Raw genomic sequence first — 17,225 nt, 5'->3', positions numbered from 1 at the left:
TTGTTTTGACCTGTGAGTTTGTAATATGAATAAAAGAGTTTTGAATGTGGAGTGAAATAATTGTCTTCTTATTACGACGCAATCCCGAGTAAAAAATGTTATTCATACTTGGCGAGGCCGATAGAGAAGTAAATCACGGTGAGATCATTTCGCTCTCTCAATTCAAATTCTCGCTTTAATTTCACCGAGTGGGTTAGCGTTGCTTTGAGTGTAATTTGTATAGAAACGAGCCGCGCGTGCAGGTTGCATCAGTTTTCTTCTGATTGTGAGATATAAAGAGTCTGTAATAAACAAAGGGGGGGAAAGTGAGAGAGAGGGAGTTGCAAGGGGGGTAAACGAAGCTCGGCTTTTCAATTAGTTATCGTTATAAGGTGAAAAGAAATAAGGAGTTCCATAGTAAAAGAGTAAAAGTCTTTGCACCGAATTGTACCCACGAGAGTTCTGAATGTAGACCGTATGACTCTCAAGAATATTTCTTCCGTTTTCTTTTTTCTTCTTTTTCGTTTTCTTTTTTTTTTTTTTGTTTTTTCCACACCACGCAGTCTTTTATACGATTAGAAAATAATCTCGCGATTCATCTAGGGAGAATCTACTTCCGTTTATCCTTCTAGCCGGGAATTACACGCGCAAAGAAACGGATAAAAAAAAGTATGTGAAAAACCGTGCGTAAGGTAATTAAACATCCGCAAGGTGGCCTTTTGTCGGATCACGGGCGGGAAATGACTCGAGGGAGAATCGCCGAGCTTGAGTGGAGAATTCTCGATAAATTAAAGGACGCTGTACGAAGGGCCGGAGTCCGATGCCACCGAACGTCCCTTTGGATAGTAAAACTGGATTTAACTCTGTCCGCTACTGCACGGCTTAACGGACTTTTGCAAAGGTTTCCCTCGTTTCGGTTATTGCTCGTGTTCCTGCGCTTCCACTTTCTTTCTCTCTCTCTCTCTCTCTCTATCTCGGTCATTCTCTACATTTCTATATATTCCACTTTGAGACGAAGGAGAAGAAGGAGTTAAGGCCGAGCTGTTCAAAGTGGCGAAAAATATTTGACGAGCAAAACGGCGTTTCAAATTTGATCCACGCATACGAATCGGTACGAAATTCTACGCCACTTGAATATACGCTTCGTCCTTTTTTAATTTCCAGAAGTAAAAGTATAACCGGAGGTATAAAATTTCCAACAACAATCATACGAAACACGACGAAATTGAATGAGAATACATGAATAATATTATGCAATAAACTCTTCAGGATATCTTATCAAGTTATCCGGGACTGTGATACGGGTAAGTATTACCAGAGTTTTGGGAGTTATTTCGACGAAAAGAAGAAACGAAAGCAACTAAGGATAATTAAAACTTTTAATATTTTTTTTACGGTTTCAATGCGAATCGCGAATTTCTTCAATTTCCATTAATATTATACAGCGCGGAGATAAATTCCGTATTCGTAAAATTCAAACGAGTCCAATTGCAAATTACACCGGATACGGTATAATCACGTCTATCCGCACATGCAGCTGCAGTGAATTCTGTCAGAATTACGTGAAAATTATCCATCAGGCAGCTATAGATGTATATACATACATATTACGTGTATATACATACATATATATATATATATACATATATTCGGTGTTATTATAATTGTCGATACCGGGTGAGTCGATAACGACCGCGATATTAATCTGCTCATTACAGTGGCTTACCATCAGATTTTCAGTGAAACAAGCTCTTGGAATTATTCTATATAACCGTTGCACACGCTTCACTATCATAAGCCTTTGTCACCCAAGAATGACGAAAAATGATTCAAGACCGCTTTAATTATTCAATCAATCGTTATTTGTAGATTGAAAACCCCGCTGTTAGACTTTACTAATGAAATATAATGCAAGCTAGAAGTAATTACATTTTGTTGGTTGCTGGGAAATTATAAAAGAATTGTTATTGTTTCGTTAACGGTTCGCATACAGCTGTTCCAAATACAAGGAAATGTGAAAGAAGTAATTATTTAGTCTGGTTCAGCTGTTATATATTTATGATACGACACTCGTATAACGTTTTCTTATAATTAAAATATCGATCTAATTTATTGCATTACTTTTAAGTTTGGAATTAAACGAGTCTTACGCGTCGTTTTATTGTTGCAATAAAATATATACCTATAACTAGATTTTCTGTTCGGTGCCATTTTTACTTATTCATCACTTTTGGTGATATAAAAAAAAGTATCGATTTCGGTCGAACATCATTTTTTATAAGTCCAACGAAGCTTCATGTTTTCCAACCTCCATAATCCGAAAAAGAGGTTTTTAAAAAAACGTCGGTCTGTCCGAAAAACTCTCGCGATGATATCGGAAACGACTGGATGAAAAAATTCGAAACTTATAGGATCTTACAATCAAATGATGGGCATAAGAAATTGTCATGTTTAATTCGAACTTCCGGTTTTGACGGAAATAAATCGATTTTTAATGTTTTACCGATAAACGCATACTTTTTCCTACCTATCACTTTTTCTAAATAAGCAATCATATTTTTCCCAGTTTATATATTTAGTTAGACAAAAAAAAAAAAATTGTAAATTTCCAATTTTTCTTTCAAAACTTTTTGATTTGGCTGCCAAGTTTTATCAGTTTCATGGTGATGAATAGTATCTCGAAAAAACTGTTTTCGGGTTTATTTATTTACTTTTTTTTCATTCAGAATTAGTATATTTATCAGTTACAGTACTAAAGGGTGATGATTTTCAGGACTATATAGCAATTAAATTCGTCAATTACAAAAATCATTTTTCTCTCCTCGATATAAAAACAAAAGTGTTATTTGCTAGTCAATTTGTAAGACTTGTTCAATTCTATTAAAAAAAATTTTCAAATATCAAGTGCAAAGTAGCGATTCAAAATGTTCGATGACTGCAAGTTAGAAATAATTCATGTTCAAATAGTAAAAGCATCCGCATTCCCCCCTCATCGCCGAAAAATAGGGACTTTCATATTTTTTCAGAGTAAAGTCAACGCAGCCGGCTTTCCTTACTCGGCCGCAGGTGCGAGAATTGCGTAAATAGGGCGCAGAAGACGCGCGTGGTCTGTTAGGGATCCTTGGTATTTACACATTCCTGGCATGGCGACGCGCATTGCGGACGCCGGGTCAAAGTGTAATGGAAGAAAGGAGGCCGGGGCGATGTAACGAAGAGGGGTTACGAGGGGGCGGAGAGATTTAACCCTCTTGGAGATTAGCGGCCCGTAGTGAATCCCCGAATGCGTATATAGGTATGTACAAGCATAAGGGTGGTCCCACCGACGCCTCGAGCTTATTGAAGTAGTAAAGACCAGATTAGGGAAGGCAAGACGCGCGCCTAGTCGAGATGTAAAACGACCCCCCTTCCATTCCTCCCTTCCTCCGCATCGCCTAGCCAGAAATACCGACTTGTCGAGGCACACGTGACTGTGCCTCTCCCTCTCCCTCTCCCTCACCTTCACCCTTCTATACCCACATCGAAATGCACAAACCCGGAGATTATCGTCAGACTAAGCTTCCTCCCAGATGCGGGTGTAGAAAGATTGGAGAAGAGAACGGAGGAGTCGTAGTGACATCTCTCGAAGATGCGAGAATCTGTTTCCTTGATTTAAAAAAAAATAAATAAATATTTATATTTATCACAAAGGGTCGGTGCGTGTAACAGTGAAAATGTAGAAAGGTTGCATGCCGGATTGAAATACACAGAACCGTTGAAATGATTGAGGATACAGCAAGTCGAAATATCTACCCAACAGATTCGGCAGAATTCTGACGGTTCTACAATTTGATGTTTCTGTATTTCGGCCCTTCTGTTTTCTATTCTTTCTACACTTTTATCCCCAGTCTTGATAGTGGAAACGTTCGGTTGAAAACCTCGTGATAATATTGACGATTCGAAGTTGTTGAGAATGAATTAATTTCCACTTAGGTATACAAAAAATTACATAGTTCATTAATTTGCCCTAATCGAGCAAGTTTTATTAAATTAGCTCAAAGTCTGTAATTATCCGTCTAAACAGGCTGAGAAAATTTTTATTCGTTGTATTTACTATCAGGTTCTAGTGAAATGGGAATCGTTAGTATTGTAACGGTTTAAATATTCTGGGAGCTAGGTCAAACATTAATTTATCACTAAACGACAATTAAATTATCGAATTAAATAAAAGAACGTATAGTATTATACGAATGACGAAAATAAAAAGGATAACTAAAACATACGAGATTTTCTGCTTAAAGCTACAAAACTCGTATGTAACATATTTTACTCAAAACTAGTATTTTTTCGTCTATGGTGAGTATTGAAAACAATCAAAGACTGTACAATGTAAGCGTAGTACTTGGCTTTGTAATTCAGCTCATGAAATTCTTGGATCTCCTTATCCCAGCCTTAAAGTTACGATCATTATAAGCTTCGAATTACAACCGTACCAAGTTACAAGATGTATGGAAAGCCTTTGCAGCGCATATAAACGGCGCTTTATACATTTTTAATCCACCGAAATAACGTCCCTTGTTTCACGCACGTGGCTCGTTTTCCCGTATCTTTTCATATTCAAGTTTCTCCGTTGCCGAGACTCGGCAAAATGTCTTTTTCCTTACTTTTTCACTTACACCTGCGTACGATAATTACGAGGATTCCAATACGGTTATAAATAATGTAAAAAGAATACCGCACTGCTCCGTCTGGCACACTTTACAATTTATAGCGGCAGTATAATTTAATTTTCACACGCGTTTTACGACCTGCAGGCTAGTAATCAGGAGGAACAGGTGTTTTCCCTCCAAGCCAGCCGTTGCTTGTGTTAACAACTGAAAACGAGCGATGAACCGAAAGCGATATGAATATCGGCAGTCAATAATGAAGGGTCGCAATATCGTGGGATCAAACTAACAGCAAACGCGGTGCGGATTATTAAAGCAACTTGAGGAAAATACCACGCGGTGGAAAAGAAGGTTCACTGCGGGTAAAATACAAACGTGAATTAAACTTTTGGTCTACACCATAATCTGGTGTTGAATTTCCAAACTGATGGAAAAAATTGTTCTGCGATACTGGGGGCCACTCGAAAATTAGTTAACGCGTTTTTAGTAAATTTTCGCATTCTTTCTTCTTGAATGCATGCAATAAACATAATATTTGCGACGATATTATTATCGAGCAATTCATGCGTTATTGCCGCACCCTTTTAAAGATAATTTTTTATTATTCCGAGGCAGGCGGCGTGTTGGTTTTGAGCACGTACTTCGAATTTCCTATGTTGGCTAAGGCTTGACTGGAATGCCTATTGCCATAGGATAACACTAGATAACGTTTCTCTGAATGGCATACCCCTGTCTTAGCGTTAGCTAATAATTGAACGGCCCCTAAACGCGGACCAGCCAATTTCGATCGATTTTATGATTAAGAAAAAAAAAATAAAAAAATGTCCCAGTGTATCCTTTCTTTCCTTCAAGTATCTGGTCCGTTGACCAAGCTCTGTTTGCGCTGACATGTGCAGAAGGCAAGTGTCGAGCAAAAGGTGCCAATTAATCGATTAATTAAGAAACTCGAAGGCGAGGTCGCGGTTAAGGAAGTAATACCGGTCGAGTGGCTTGAGAACTTGACTCTGGGCTATGACAACGAACAAGCAGGATAATGGCGGAGTACAGATCCGACAGCAGCATCGACCGAGCAACTCTACACGTTGTACCTACTTTGTCGAAGACTCACTACGAAGGGTCAATATTGCAAATGGTCGATATATCGAAACTTCAAACATGCGAAAATAAAATAACGAAAGTTGAAATGTTCGAAATCTTGATTTTTACATGTATCACTGATTGGTAGTCATTCTAATAAGTGACACTTTCGCAAATCAAGATTTGGGGAACCGAGATTCTGAGATATGCATTCCCCTCATAGCCCGGGAGCGGCTCTATTGAGAGGTTCCACTGTACACGCGCGTTCTTACAGTAACCACGGATTTAATCAGTTATTACAAGTAATCGGCTAAATTTTTGTAATAAATCGGTCCAAAATTGTTATTTTTATTACCAGTTATTACGAGGTAGGTGTGTAGAGTATTTATCAAGTTATTACTTATTTCAATTCACTTCCAAATTGTTAAAAATCTCGTAGAGTCATTCGATTCCAACTTCACGATGGCTCAAGGTTAGTCTTTACAAATTCACTGAGACACTTTATTTTTAAACACGTGGCATCGTTAAATGTTCAATTTCATAACATTGCGCTGATTCGACGATGATCAATAAATGACAGTGTTTAATCACCTACTGAAATGGTCTTTCGAATAAAATAATAGACCTACAATAAAGTCGAACGAATCCGTTAGATTTTGAAATAATTTGGAGCTATTGGAGCATCGACATCTGAGTTTTGTTTTATTTTAGTTTTCTTTTTGGATACCAGTATTTTTCAATAGTATTATATTTGTAAATAAATATTCGTAGCTGACGAATATAATAGAATATAACTTGATGTATATTCAACGTAGAAGAGCCTCGTGATAAGACTAATAAAAAAAGTGTGCGCAGTCCGTTGGTTAACCAGCCTTTTTAACCAGACGACTAATTTCTTGCGGATTTCAAGGGTAACTCCACAGCCAGATTATAATTGTCAGCTGCGTCGAGTTGTCGGGTTCAATTGCCGGTCCATAATTACAAAGATAAGAGAAACCGGAGCTTATCAAACTAGACCAAACACGAACAGCTGGGACGCCGAGTCTCTGTAGACAATTCTGACGAACCTGCGGAGGATTGGGTGAATAATGCGAAATCATTACCTCGTTCGCGATGGCGTTTTACGATCAATCTCATTCCTTGACAAAATTGACAAAAGTTTATCGCTCCTATACGTACAATCTTCTATTCCGAGACAATTTTCCGATCCCCCATTATACGTAAAAAAAAATTTTACTCCCTTCTCAGTCGCAAATCAACCAACTGGAATAAAATACATCGCACTTATACAGTAAGAGATAACTAATTGTCTCTCTCGATATCGAAATTGGGTAAAAAACTTGCATTTTGTACATATAGCGAAGGTAGTAAACAATATGCCTGAGTAGCGGCGGGTCGACGTCGAGGCTTTGGAATGTGGGTACACGGAGGAAATGATCAAAGCGACGTTGAGCCATCTATGCCAAGCCTAGTATTATACCTATGCTGTTTACGATGCATCGTCAGACGTGGTTATGCATATTAATAGCGACACGAGGTACCTGAGAGACCCTCCGTAAGGTTGCAGGAAGGACGGCGAGGAATAAATATTTCCAACTAGGTTTAATAACAAGCCGAAGGTGTAGGTAAGAAAAATTCGACATCGTTGGAGCTAATTTTTAACCTCCTCCTCCTCCCCCCCCCCCCCCTCCTCCCTCCCCGCCCTTCTGACAGTTTTTCCGTTTTACTTTATTTTTCGCATCCTCTCTTTCCTTCGAAGGTGGGACCGTATTTAACCGACGAGGGTCGGTAGGTTCGGTAATTTTTTTTCTCCAGTTTGACAGCGTATAAACCGAAGAACCGACATTATAGATATGAAGAGGGAGTCTTAGCACGAGTTACGTGTCGTGGAAACAGAATCATGGTCGAAGGAGTTGCCGGAGTGTTTTCCAAGTTGAAAGAAAGTTTTCGTAATTTATGAGGCCTCTTCAGCTTCTCGTCGTTAAATGACGCGACGGAAAGGAAAAAAAACACCTTCAAACTTTCGTCCGAGAGGTGGAAACTTGCGATAAATATAACGATGGATATACCCACGCGATCTTATACAGAGCTTTGATTAACGCCTGCCGCTTGAACTTAATTCTGCTGGAAAACTTTCACCCGTCTTTGCCATTTTCGCGATCCGTAATCTCCAACTTTTATCCATACTATATCTGTGTATACGTAACAAATAAACATATGATATATGCGTTACATTAATCGCGAGCCTGCGGATCCTCGAATGAGTTTGCAAAATTGTTTCAAGTCTCTTGATAACTCATTTTCTCATCACCGACATCTTTGACGACGGATATTATTCAGAGTGAAAATACGAATCCAGCACTCGAAACTTTCTTAATTCTTTTTCATCTTCATCTTTTCCGAACTACCCTCTCTAAATCGCTAGAAATGTATTTCTATAACAATTTTTTCTTGAAAACACTTCATCGCAGTAATTCACGCAAAATAATTAATAACACTGGTCAACAGTGATTTTGTTGCCCTTGATATTTGAGTGGTCTTGGTAAGATTTGATGGAAATGATCCTTGGAGGAAGCGTAGTGTTTCGAAATTGGTTCCAGTCATTTATTTTATCGACATTTTCGAACATGACTCAGACCGGCAATATTTTAACGAAAAATTCAATTTTTTTTGTCCAATATCTAAAGTTTATCATAAAATACTACACATCTGAACATGAACCAAAAAAATTTTGTAGTTTAAGAACGAAGAATTTACGAACAAAATCATGATTATATTAGAAACCATCCCTTCCCTTAAAATACTACATTAACATAAAAACTAGAGCTAATCTAACACAATCGTGATTTTATTCGTAAATTTCTTTTTCTTCTCACGAGCTGTGTAATCCAAGATGAATTAAAACGTCGAACCGTTTTTGCGCAATGCGTAATTCGCAAATTTTGTGTAAAATGAAGAATGAAAAAGAGGCTAAAACCCGGATGATCCATGAGACCGCAGGGGAGTTTCAGGCCCTTGCTAATCAGCCTGGCTCCTTGAGCAAACCCTTATCTCGGACGTGCGTGCCATGACCGAGGGCAGGTGTAAGAGGCAAGGAACGTGTCGGAAGAGAGCCGCCGGAGATTGGGAGGCTGCGAGGAAAGTTGCAGGAATACTCGAGTTCCGTTGGTACTCGGCGTACCTTGCCGAACTATAAACCGCGTTTAGGAACGGTTACACTTTTCGAGCCGTTATTAAGATTAGGGAGCGCGCATGAATAATGATACACTCTTGGGCTGAGCCCGCTCTTCTTCCTCTCGGTTTCTCTCTCTCTCTCGCCTATTCTTCCCCACCACCATTACCGATAAATTACCAAGCCCGGTAATTACTTCGGCCCTTGTAATTCTCACTCCTCGCACTCTGTTTAACCGAGTACATTTTACTGCACGTGCAGTTTTATTCGTCGTTATTGCTTAAATATCATTTTACATAAAATGTTTCGCTCAACTAACCGCGTACCGCGATAGAAACTTGAAGAAAACTCGTCGCGATTTCGGTCAACAGCATCGTTGGGCGGGATTTAAAGCTCGGCTTTAAAAGCTGCATCAGTATGGAACATACAGGTATAAAACGGATCGAATCCCGGGTCTCCGATTGTTCTCGGAAGAAGTGACGCGTGGCGCAATAACATTTCTTCAACGGAATCTTCCCCACGACGCCTTTTACCCCGAAAGTTACGGGCATTGCAGGATCGACTCGAGGGGAAAAAGACGAGGCTTCGATCGACGCCGTCTTCGCTGCAGGGATCAAGTAGTGAGTGCCGAGTTTAGTCAGACTCGCGATCGGCGGTCCGAAAAATCGATTCACGTTACGAACCTGCGGCAACAAAGTACAAGAAAATCGAGGCTATTACTTGTCACTTTTATTCGCCAAAGGAGCTGGAATAAAGAAAGAAGCAATTTCCTTCAAAGCCCTTGAATTTTCGCGATACTTTTTACCCCTGGTCGGTACAAGGGAAGAAAAACGAACTTACATATTACGCATTGATGCTTGGGACATGAGGTATGCGGGTAATGAAAATACGTAGAGTGGTAACATGTTGCTGAATTATGTTTTCATGGCTATTTTTTTTATTTTGAAAGAGAGAGAGGGAGAGACGAGCGCAGTGGGTAAAGCAACGAGAGTCAAGGAGGCATTTGGTTCTTTTTGGAGGGTCGAATCAACGTCTTATTATACGTGTACGGGTTTGGTCCAACAAAGTGGAATGGGCGAATAGAGAGGGAAAGAAAAAGAAATATGCAAGAAATGAACAGTTGAGACGGGCAGAGGGGAAGAGAAAAGCACGAAAAGTACCAAACACAGATTCGCATTTACATGTCAAGCGGCGGGGGTAGGAAAAAAGTAGAAGCGGAGGCTGCGGATGGAGATATTCTTCGATAAAGTTGAGGGTATGCAAGATGGCGGAAGCTCGCTCGTATCTCTATGCGCGTTACGCATACATACGTACAATACATACATACACGCAAGTATAGTATACGCCGCATATATTAACAATAGCTCGCAGCTTCCATCTTGCTCCGTAGAGCGTTCTTCCACGACCCTGAAGACTGTTTTTATTAAATTTCTTTTCTTCAGAGAAACGCCGTCGCGATATTAAGTTCGCTCCCTGGAGTGCAGCGTAACTTATCGCGGTTGAACGAGTTCGAGAATTATTATTGCTATTCGAGTGAAAACCTCGAGGGAAGGGAAAATTTGTTTGTAAACAAAACGCGAAGGCGTCACATGCTTGTAATATACTGAAACATTTTCCGGTAGCGGGGGCAGGAAAGGTCTAAACTAAACTATAATAAAAGAACCGATAAAAAAAAAAGATAGAAATAAAAAAAGAACAGAGTAACACTATCGCAAATTGTGCTTCTATTATTAACTCTGTAAACTGCCAATCGAAAATCGCGTGTGTAACGCAAGCTGAGCCAAGACTATAAGACGAAGAATATCTGCACCAGTTGGCATTAGGTATATATATATATATATATATGACAAATAGGATTGTATTTTCCTCTGCATGCCTGCACGAAAGGGTGATAAGCTCGACATTCGGAGTCTCGCGATTTCAGACGAGAGTTTCATCGTCGAGCATGAAAACTTTGCAATAAAAGAGAAAAAAAAAGAAAAAGGAAAAGAAGTGTACTTGTTATTTACTCCTCGAAATGCCTGTAACCGTGATGGAAAAAAAGAGCGGCGACGTTTTTATCGGTTGATTTTTTTTCACTCTTTGCATTTTTCACATTTGTAATCACCGGCTGGATTTAACCTTGTTCTTTGACCTGTTCTACTCGCGCGGCGTTTCGCTTATAGAGATTAACTTCGGGGTTTAATTTTAATATGCAGAGAAACACGCAACCCCGCTGCAATATAGGTAGAGAACAACCGTTAATTCGATCGATAAGAAACTTTCTTTTCTAAAACACATTCTCTGCTGTATATATACGTATTCATGCGTGTACGTACGTACACTCAAAAGTATATATATATATATATATATATATTACTTTTCATTCTTTTTTTATCTAAAAACTTTTCACGGGTCATTGACCGATAATGGAGAGAAAGTCTCATTGAGACCTTGAGAACTTTGACAATTTTATTTCCTGTTTACAACAGTTGGATCAATTGTTGTTATTTCGATTTGGGTATTTACTAAAAAAAAAAAAACATAAATAAAGGTTTTTTCAAACAACGGATACAACGTAACTCTGCTGCGTCTGAATTTCCCTCGTCCGTCAAATCTGAAACTTCCAGCCGCGTTTTCGGACGACAATCTTTCGACCGCCCGACAGTTTTGTGATTCGGTAAAATTTTCGGCAATGAAATTCAGCGCGTGTGTCACTTCCAGAGAGTTTGATTAATTCCACAGCCAGCTTGGCAGGGGCACATCAAACAAAACCCCAGCTTTTGTGTGGGAATGTGGTTAAAGTAATGGTCAGACCAAAACCACCGCCGTCGCACGCATAGCTTCTATATTGTATTCGTAAACGTACCTGCATGCAGTCAAATACCGCGGTTACAAATAAAGCTTCGCCCAGATTTGTCTCGCTGTTAAATAAACAGCGACATCACTTCACGTTCTACTGTACGATCGTGTACAGTCGGCTGTTCTACTTCTAATTTGGCAAATTGAATATCGTTATGAGCGATGAGTCGAGTATGCGTAGGTTGAACAGGAACGCGTTTTGCTGAGGCTGGGAACGGGTCATACAATTATACAGGTATTATAGAGAATCCTCGAGGCGGATGTTGCACTTTAATCAGTTCGACTCAAAGGATGTTGCTCGCGTTTCAATTAACGAAATTTCAGTCAATATGGTCCACGGGTCAGTCGAACACATGTGTACGGGAATGATAATTACACCCAGAACCCCTTTCGCCATCTGGGAATTTACCCCGGCTTTTGCGCATCGACCTTCCGCAAATTTTGACTGTTTGTCAGAGTTCCATTCGCGAAAGTGAATTTTTTTCACATCCTTGCGCAACGCGAATATATTTATTTGCTACGATCCATTGACGGCTGCGATTCGTCGTATTTCGAATTGCACCGACGTACTTTAAACAGCAGTTGGTAATTAGATGATATATAAGGTGTAAGACGAGTACTAGCTGTTCGTCAAGTTTGTATTATCGCTAAACTCGTTAAGAAAATAATTTGCCGTCGGGGGCTGTTCTCATACTTATACCCAACCACGCCCAGGTGAAATGTGACCTTAATAAATTATAACCATGCACACTGAGACGTTAAGACACGCCGCAACGAACCGCGGAATAATAATCCTTTCGCAGATAAATTATCGCGTACACGGAGCAGACGCCGCATCCTTCATTATTATTATTGTTATTACTATTATTTACCACGACCATCCGCGATGGGCATCCTTGCACAGAATATATTACAACATTCTTCGAATCTCCTTCTCCACGTTTCTTTTGATTTTTTTTTCTTTCTTAAAATTTTTGTTCCCACACCACGAGACTGGAATATGCGTCGAAGTCTCGTCGGCACGAAGTATAGAAACCTAAATGCTATTTCGCATTGTTACAGCTTTTACTCGGGAACAAAGAGTAAAGTTTAGTTACAGTCTGCAGTCTGCGGGGGGCTAGACGCTGAAACAAGTTTCAAAAGTTTTCTCACGTCAGATGCGTTGGCCGTTGCTGGCGTGAGAGATGAAGAAGCACGAGAAGAAAGTAAGAAAGAATGGATACAAGACAATGTTAAAAAAAAAGAAACTCTTTGCCTTCTTGTCGTATTTTTTTTTTTCTTTCTTCTCATCCCGACAAAATGATTGAATATTATACGGAGCGTCGAGGGGATAAGCGAACACGCTGTGTAATATCAAATTTGAATTCTATTCACGGCCCGTTAGAAGAACCGCGGATACAATTATACGCAATTCTATAAGCTTCTAAAATCAGAATTCTATAATCTGTAAATTTGGATACCGATAAGTGGAAATATCCCCCGACTTGATGTCGAAGCAGTTGATCGTGGTTCGGTTTAAGAAACGAGGGCCGAGTACTCACCTGAGTGAAAAAGTAGTAGTAGACCTTCATTCCACGTTCGGCGAAAAGTTGGGCGAAATGCGTACTGGGACAGATGAAAAAGTAATCGCCAACAACGTCGCCGATCATTTTCTGGTTCAGGTATCCATCGCTGATATGCTCCCAGTCGGTATACTGAAATAAAAAACACGGTACGTTAAATATTTTGGAAATAAAAATGAGGACAGCACTGCAGCAGGCAGGCTTTCAGTCTGCATCAACGGAATATCCGGTTACGATAAGCTGGACGAAACGTTTCGACGGATCTCGTGACGTGAATTCTACAAAACCCAGTTCCCAATTCTGCAGTTTCTCTTTTTAACCTGCAAAATTCTCTACGATGGACCGTTCAAGTATTAGCTAACGCATTTTTTGCAAATTTTCGCATCCCACCCCTAGTGATAACGATTGGTAACGTTTACTTGTTTTGCCCACTACTATTTTTTAACGTTAGTTAAAGTTTTTAAAAAATTTTATTTGCAAATCGATTCACTACCCGAGAATGGAAGAAATACCATTTATAGTCACATCCCGATCAATTTATCCCTACTTCATTATGTGAATTATTACTAATTATTAACACACGTTGACATGTTCAGTAAAACGTGAATCCGTTATCCATCTAGTATTAAACACATCGTATATTGTCTTTCTTCTTGAATACATGCAATAAACATAATATTTGCAACGATATTATTATTGAACAATTCATGCATTATTGCCGCACCCTTTTGAAGAGAATTTTTTATTATTCCGAGGCAGGCGGCGTGTTGGTTTTGAGCACGTACTTCGAATTTCCTATGTTGGCTAAGGCTTGCCTGGAATGCCTATTGCCGTAGGGTAACACTAGATAACGTTTCTCTGAATGGCATACCCCTGTCTTAGCGTTAGCTAATAATTGAATGGCCCCTGAGACTGGCAATTTTTCTGGCTAGCATGATGCTTTCGAGTACTTTAAAAAGTTCACGAAAGTCTCGATTATTAAACGGGAAGTGCTTCGTTGATGCAGAAAAGTTTTCTGTAAAATAACTTTCAGCTTCTCGAGATTTGATACACTTGTTGCTTGAACTAAAAGCCGTGTGAAATGGTTCGATTAAAACTTTATAAAACAGATTTAGTCCGTCTTGCGCGCCACGACGCGTCTGTGTTATGGGGAATGCAGAATATAGAAAACCTGAGCCACTCGTGTACACGTAACGCGACCAATGCGTGTAAAATGTCAAGTTTGTATGTGTGGAAAAAAGACAACCAGTTTCATAAAAGTTATCACACTGTGTGTTAAAGCGAGTAGCGAGAATGCTTCAGCCTTTTATTATCCGAACTATAAAAGTTTGCGATAAAGTTGCAAATGAAATTATTATTGTCAGTATTCTTTTTGGCGGGGCTGTACAGGGGTGAGGGGTGAAAAACTGGATTGGTCGACTGATAAAGGGACCGAAATATCGATATTTTCAATGACACAAAAACCTAATCCTTCGAATTATCAAACTGTATAAAGTCCGGGTACGAAAAATTCCAAATATAGAAAGTCAAAATATAGAAAGGTCAAAACATAAAATGAAAAAATTTTAAATCTGTATTCAATTCTATATTATCGAGACGAATTTTTACGATTTCACCTTACAGCACTCTGCATTCTGCATAGATAAAACACTCGATGTAAAATACATGCAGGACGATTATGTCAGGGGAGATGAAGATACCTATTTCGGTTAAATAGAATCGAAGGATGACGACCCGGTAATTGATTTAACCGGCCCGTGGAACTCTCATCCTGCTAATTTGACACGCTGAAATTAACCACGGCTTGTAGGTGGAGCAGTCGGGATGAAACTGTGTGCGAGATGCGGTCGAGTAACGCGATCAGGACCGTCTCACCTGGCAGCCACGTCACGAAAGCTCTGAAAACCATGCAGGAGCTGCGATAATCCTAATCCAGTTTAGAGAACCGTCGGACATCCGACTCGTGCAACTTTAAATGTGAAAGCACGTATTTGGCTCCAAGTTGATTTTCGGTAACTGGAAAGAATTTCTTGTGACGTATCCCGATTTGATTTTAAAAGGAAGGGAGGATGATGAGAAATCGCGCTTCTTGAATTTATCGATCAGTTGTATCGTTCGTCGGAGTTATGAGTATGAAAATTGAAAAGAACTGAACAGATTTCGATGTAATTCGTTATGAGGAGGGTCCTCGCTTCGGGCCGAAACGTTAACAAGACTGTTTGCGCAAATTCACCTCCATTTCCAAGAACCTACCCCATTTTTCGGAGTTATAGGCAGTTTTACGTACGATAAACCGCTGTATAATTTAAAAACTCGTAAAGGTGGAGGATTGACGGGACAGAATCGAATGGCGAGAAGTAATAACGAATTGGATTTGGTGAATTTAGTCGGCGAAAAGTTTTCAACTTCATGAATAAATTCAACGTGATCGACGCGATTTGTTCCTACGGAGGTTTATTCGTAGTTATTACATATTTAGAAGGTGAACAAATTCCCGTTATGATTATTAATGATTGTCATGTTTCGAGACAGAGATGAATACTGCACGTAGATTTTTACACTCTTGGATAAAAAATAAACAAATAAATAATACAGCGTCTATAAAATCCTACATAGAAGACACGTTCCTAAGAGTCTCGAAAAATTTTTCATTCACGCAATAAAGTGTATGAAAGAGCGAGAGAAAAAAAAGAAGAGGAAAATATCGTCCGGGGGCGCATATATCCATTATATTTTTTTTAACACCATAACCCCGTGTAAAACATACTGGACCAGTTACAAATCTTTGTTAAGATTATAATCTTATGGTCACGATATTTTATATATTAAGTTGGGATTTTTAGTAGACAGATTAACATAATTTTCTACAAAAAGTATTTACACGAGAAAAAAAAAAAATACAGTTTTTATCAACCTTCGCAATTTGACAACGATGTCAATAACAATAGGTGGAGATAATTCTCCCCAAATTTCACTTGCAAAATTTTGTCGGGAATAGGAGAGCGGCACAATTAATTAATTCATGAAATCTGACGAGCCGCTCGCGCCGTGGAGAGATAATGAAAACAACAACTTAAATATCACCTGGAAACGATCTTGTATAAAATGAGACAAAATGAGAAATAATTCAGAGTGTGTGTAACAATCGTTCAATTTTCAGAGGCATTTTTTAGCAGTGTGTGAGTATATTTTGATTTTCGGAATTGGGTGCTTTCGGAACTTTTCAAATTCGGAACTTCAACCTGGCTCCGATTTCTATACTGCTTTGTCGAACAAGCGCGTAAATGCCTAAACAATGCTCGACTTTTAACGATTAACAAACCTTTTCCTCCTACATCGGTACGTATTGTAGTTGAAACATCCGATCGGCGTCGACGGTGGAACTAGAGGGCCGTGAATGATCAAAGAGAGGCTCCGTCAAAGGATGAGGCAGTGGGCACAGGTGCCCCGTGGCATAATTTTGCCAAGTTTAATTTTCTCGAGGATCCAGCTGTCGCCGTGCCGCGAGGGAGTTTGAGGGAAGAAAAAAAACAAGGTTAATTCTCCCGTTAATTTCCAAAGTTTCAAAACTTCCGGGACGTCGGCGCCGCTCGGGGGTGAAACCTGAATCACGTCCCTTCCGGTACGACTGAGTCACTCTTGGATTTTCCACGGTCGCGTTCAGGGAGTAAGTAACACACTTCGGAAAAATTTACTCCAAGGAGTGGAGATTGGTCAGTTGAACGTCACGGGGGGAACGAAAGAGCAGATTTTACTCAAACTTGCAGGAGAAGAAGGGCGCATCAGGTTTTTTTTTGTTACTTGGATCAAATGTACTTTCGAAAATATAGAATTTACTCTGGAAACAGTGAAAAACCATTGTATGAAAAGTAAAATCTGTTACATTTATAGTAAAAAATAAAGTTGACTTGGGGATTTTTTACCGATAACTTTGATGTGTCCCTTTTTTCT

General features: G+C 39.4%; 1 protein-coding gene across 1 annotated transcript in view; it reads right to left on the bottom strand.

The window, feature by feature from the left end:
• LOC124296781 (acetylcholinesterase-like) overlaps window positions 1-17,225 on the bottom strand; it is a 117,919-nt gene that overhangs the window by 37,154 nt on the left and 63,540 nt on the right. Inside the window, exon 3 of the mRNA XM_046747133.1 lies at window positions 13,254-13,406. Coding sequence (XP_046603089.1) covers window positions 13,254-13,406 — 153 coding nt within the window. The remainder of the gene's footprint in view (window positions 1-13,253; window positions 13,407-17,225) is intronic.

This window comes from Neodiprion virginianus, chromosome 1, assembly GCF_021901495.1.
Source record: "Neodiprion virginianus isolate iyNeoVirg1 chromosome 1, iyNeoVirg1.1, whole genome shotgun sequence".
Taxonomy (NCBI): Eukaryota; Metazoa; Arthropoda; class Insecta; order Hymenoptera; family Diprionidae; genus Neodiprion; species Neodiprion virginianus.
This window is presented reverse-complemented; position numbering and strand designations above follow the sequence as displayed.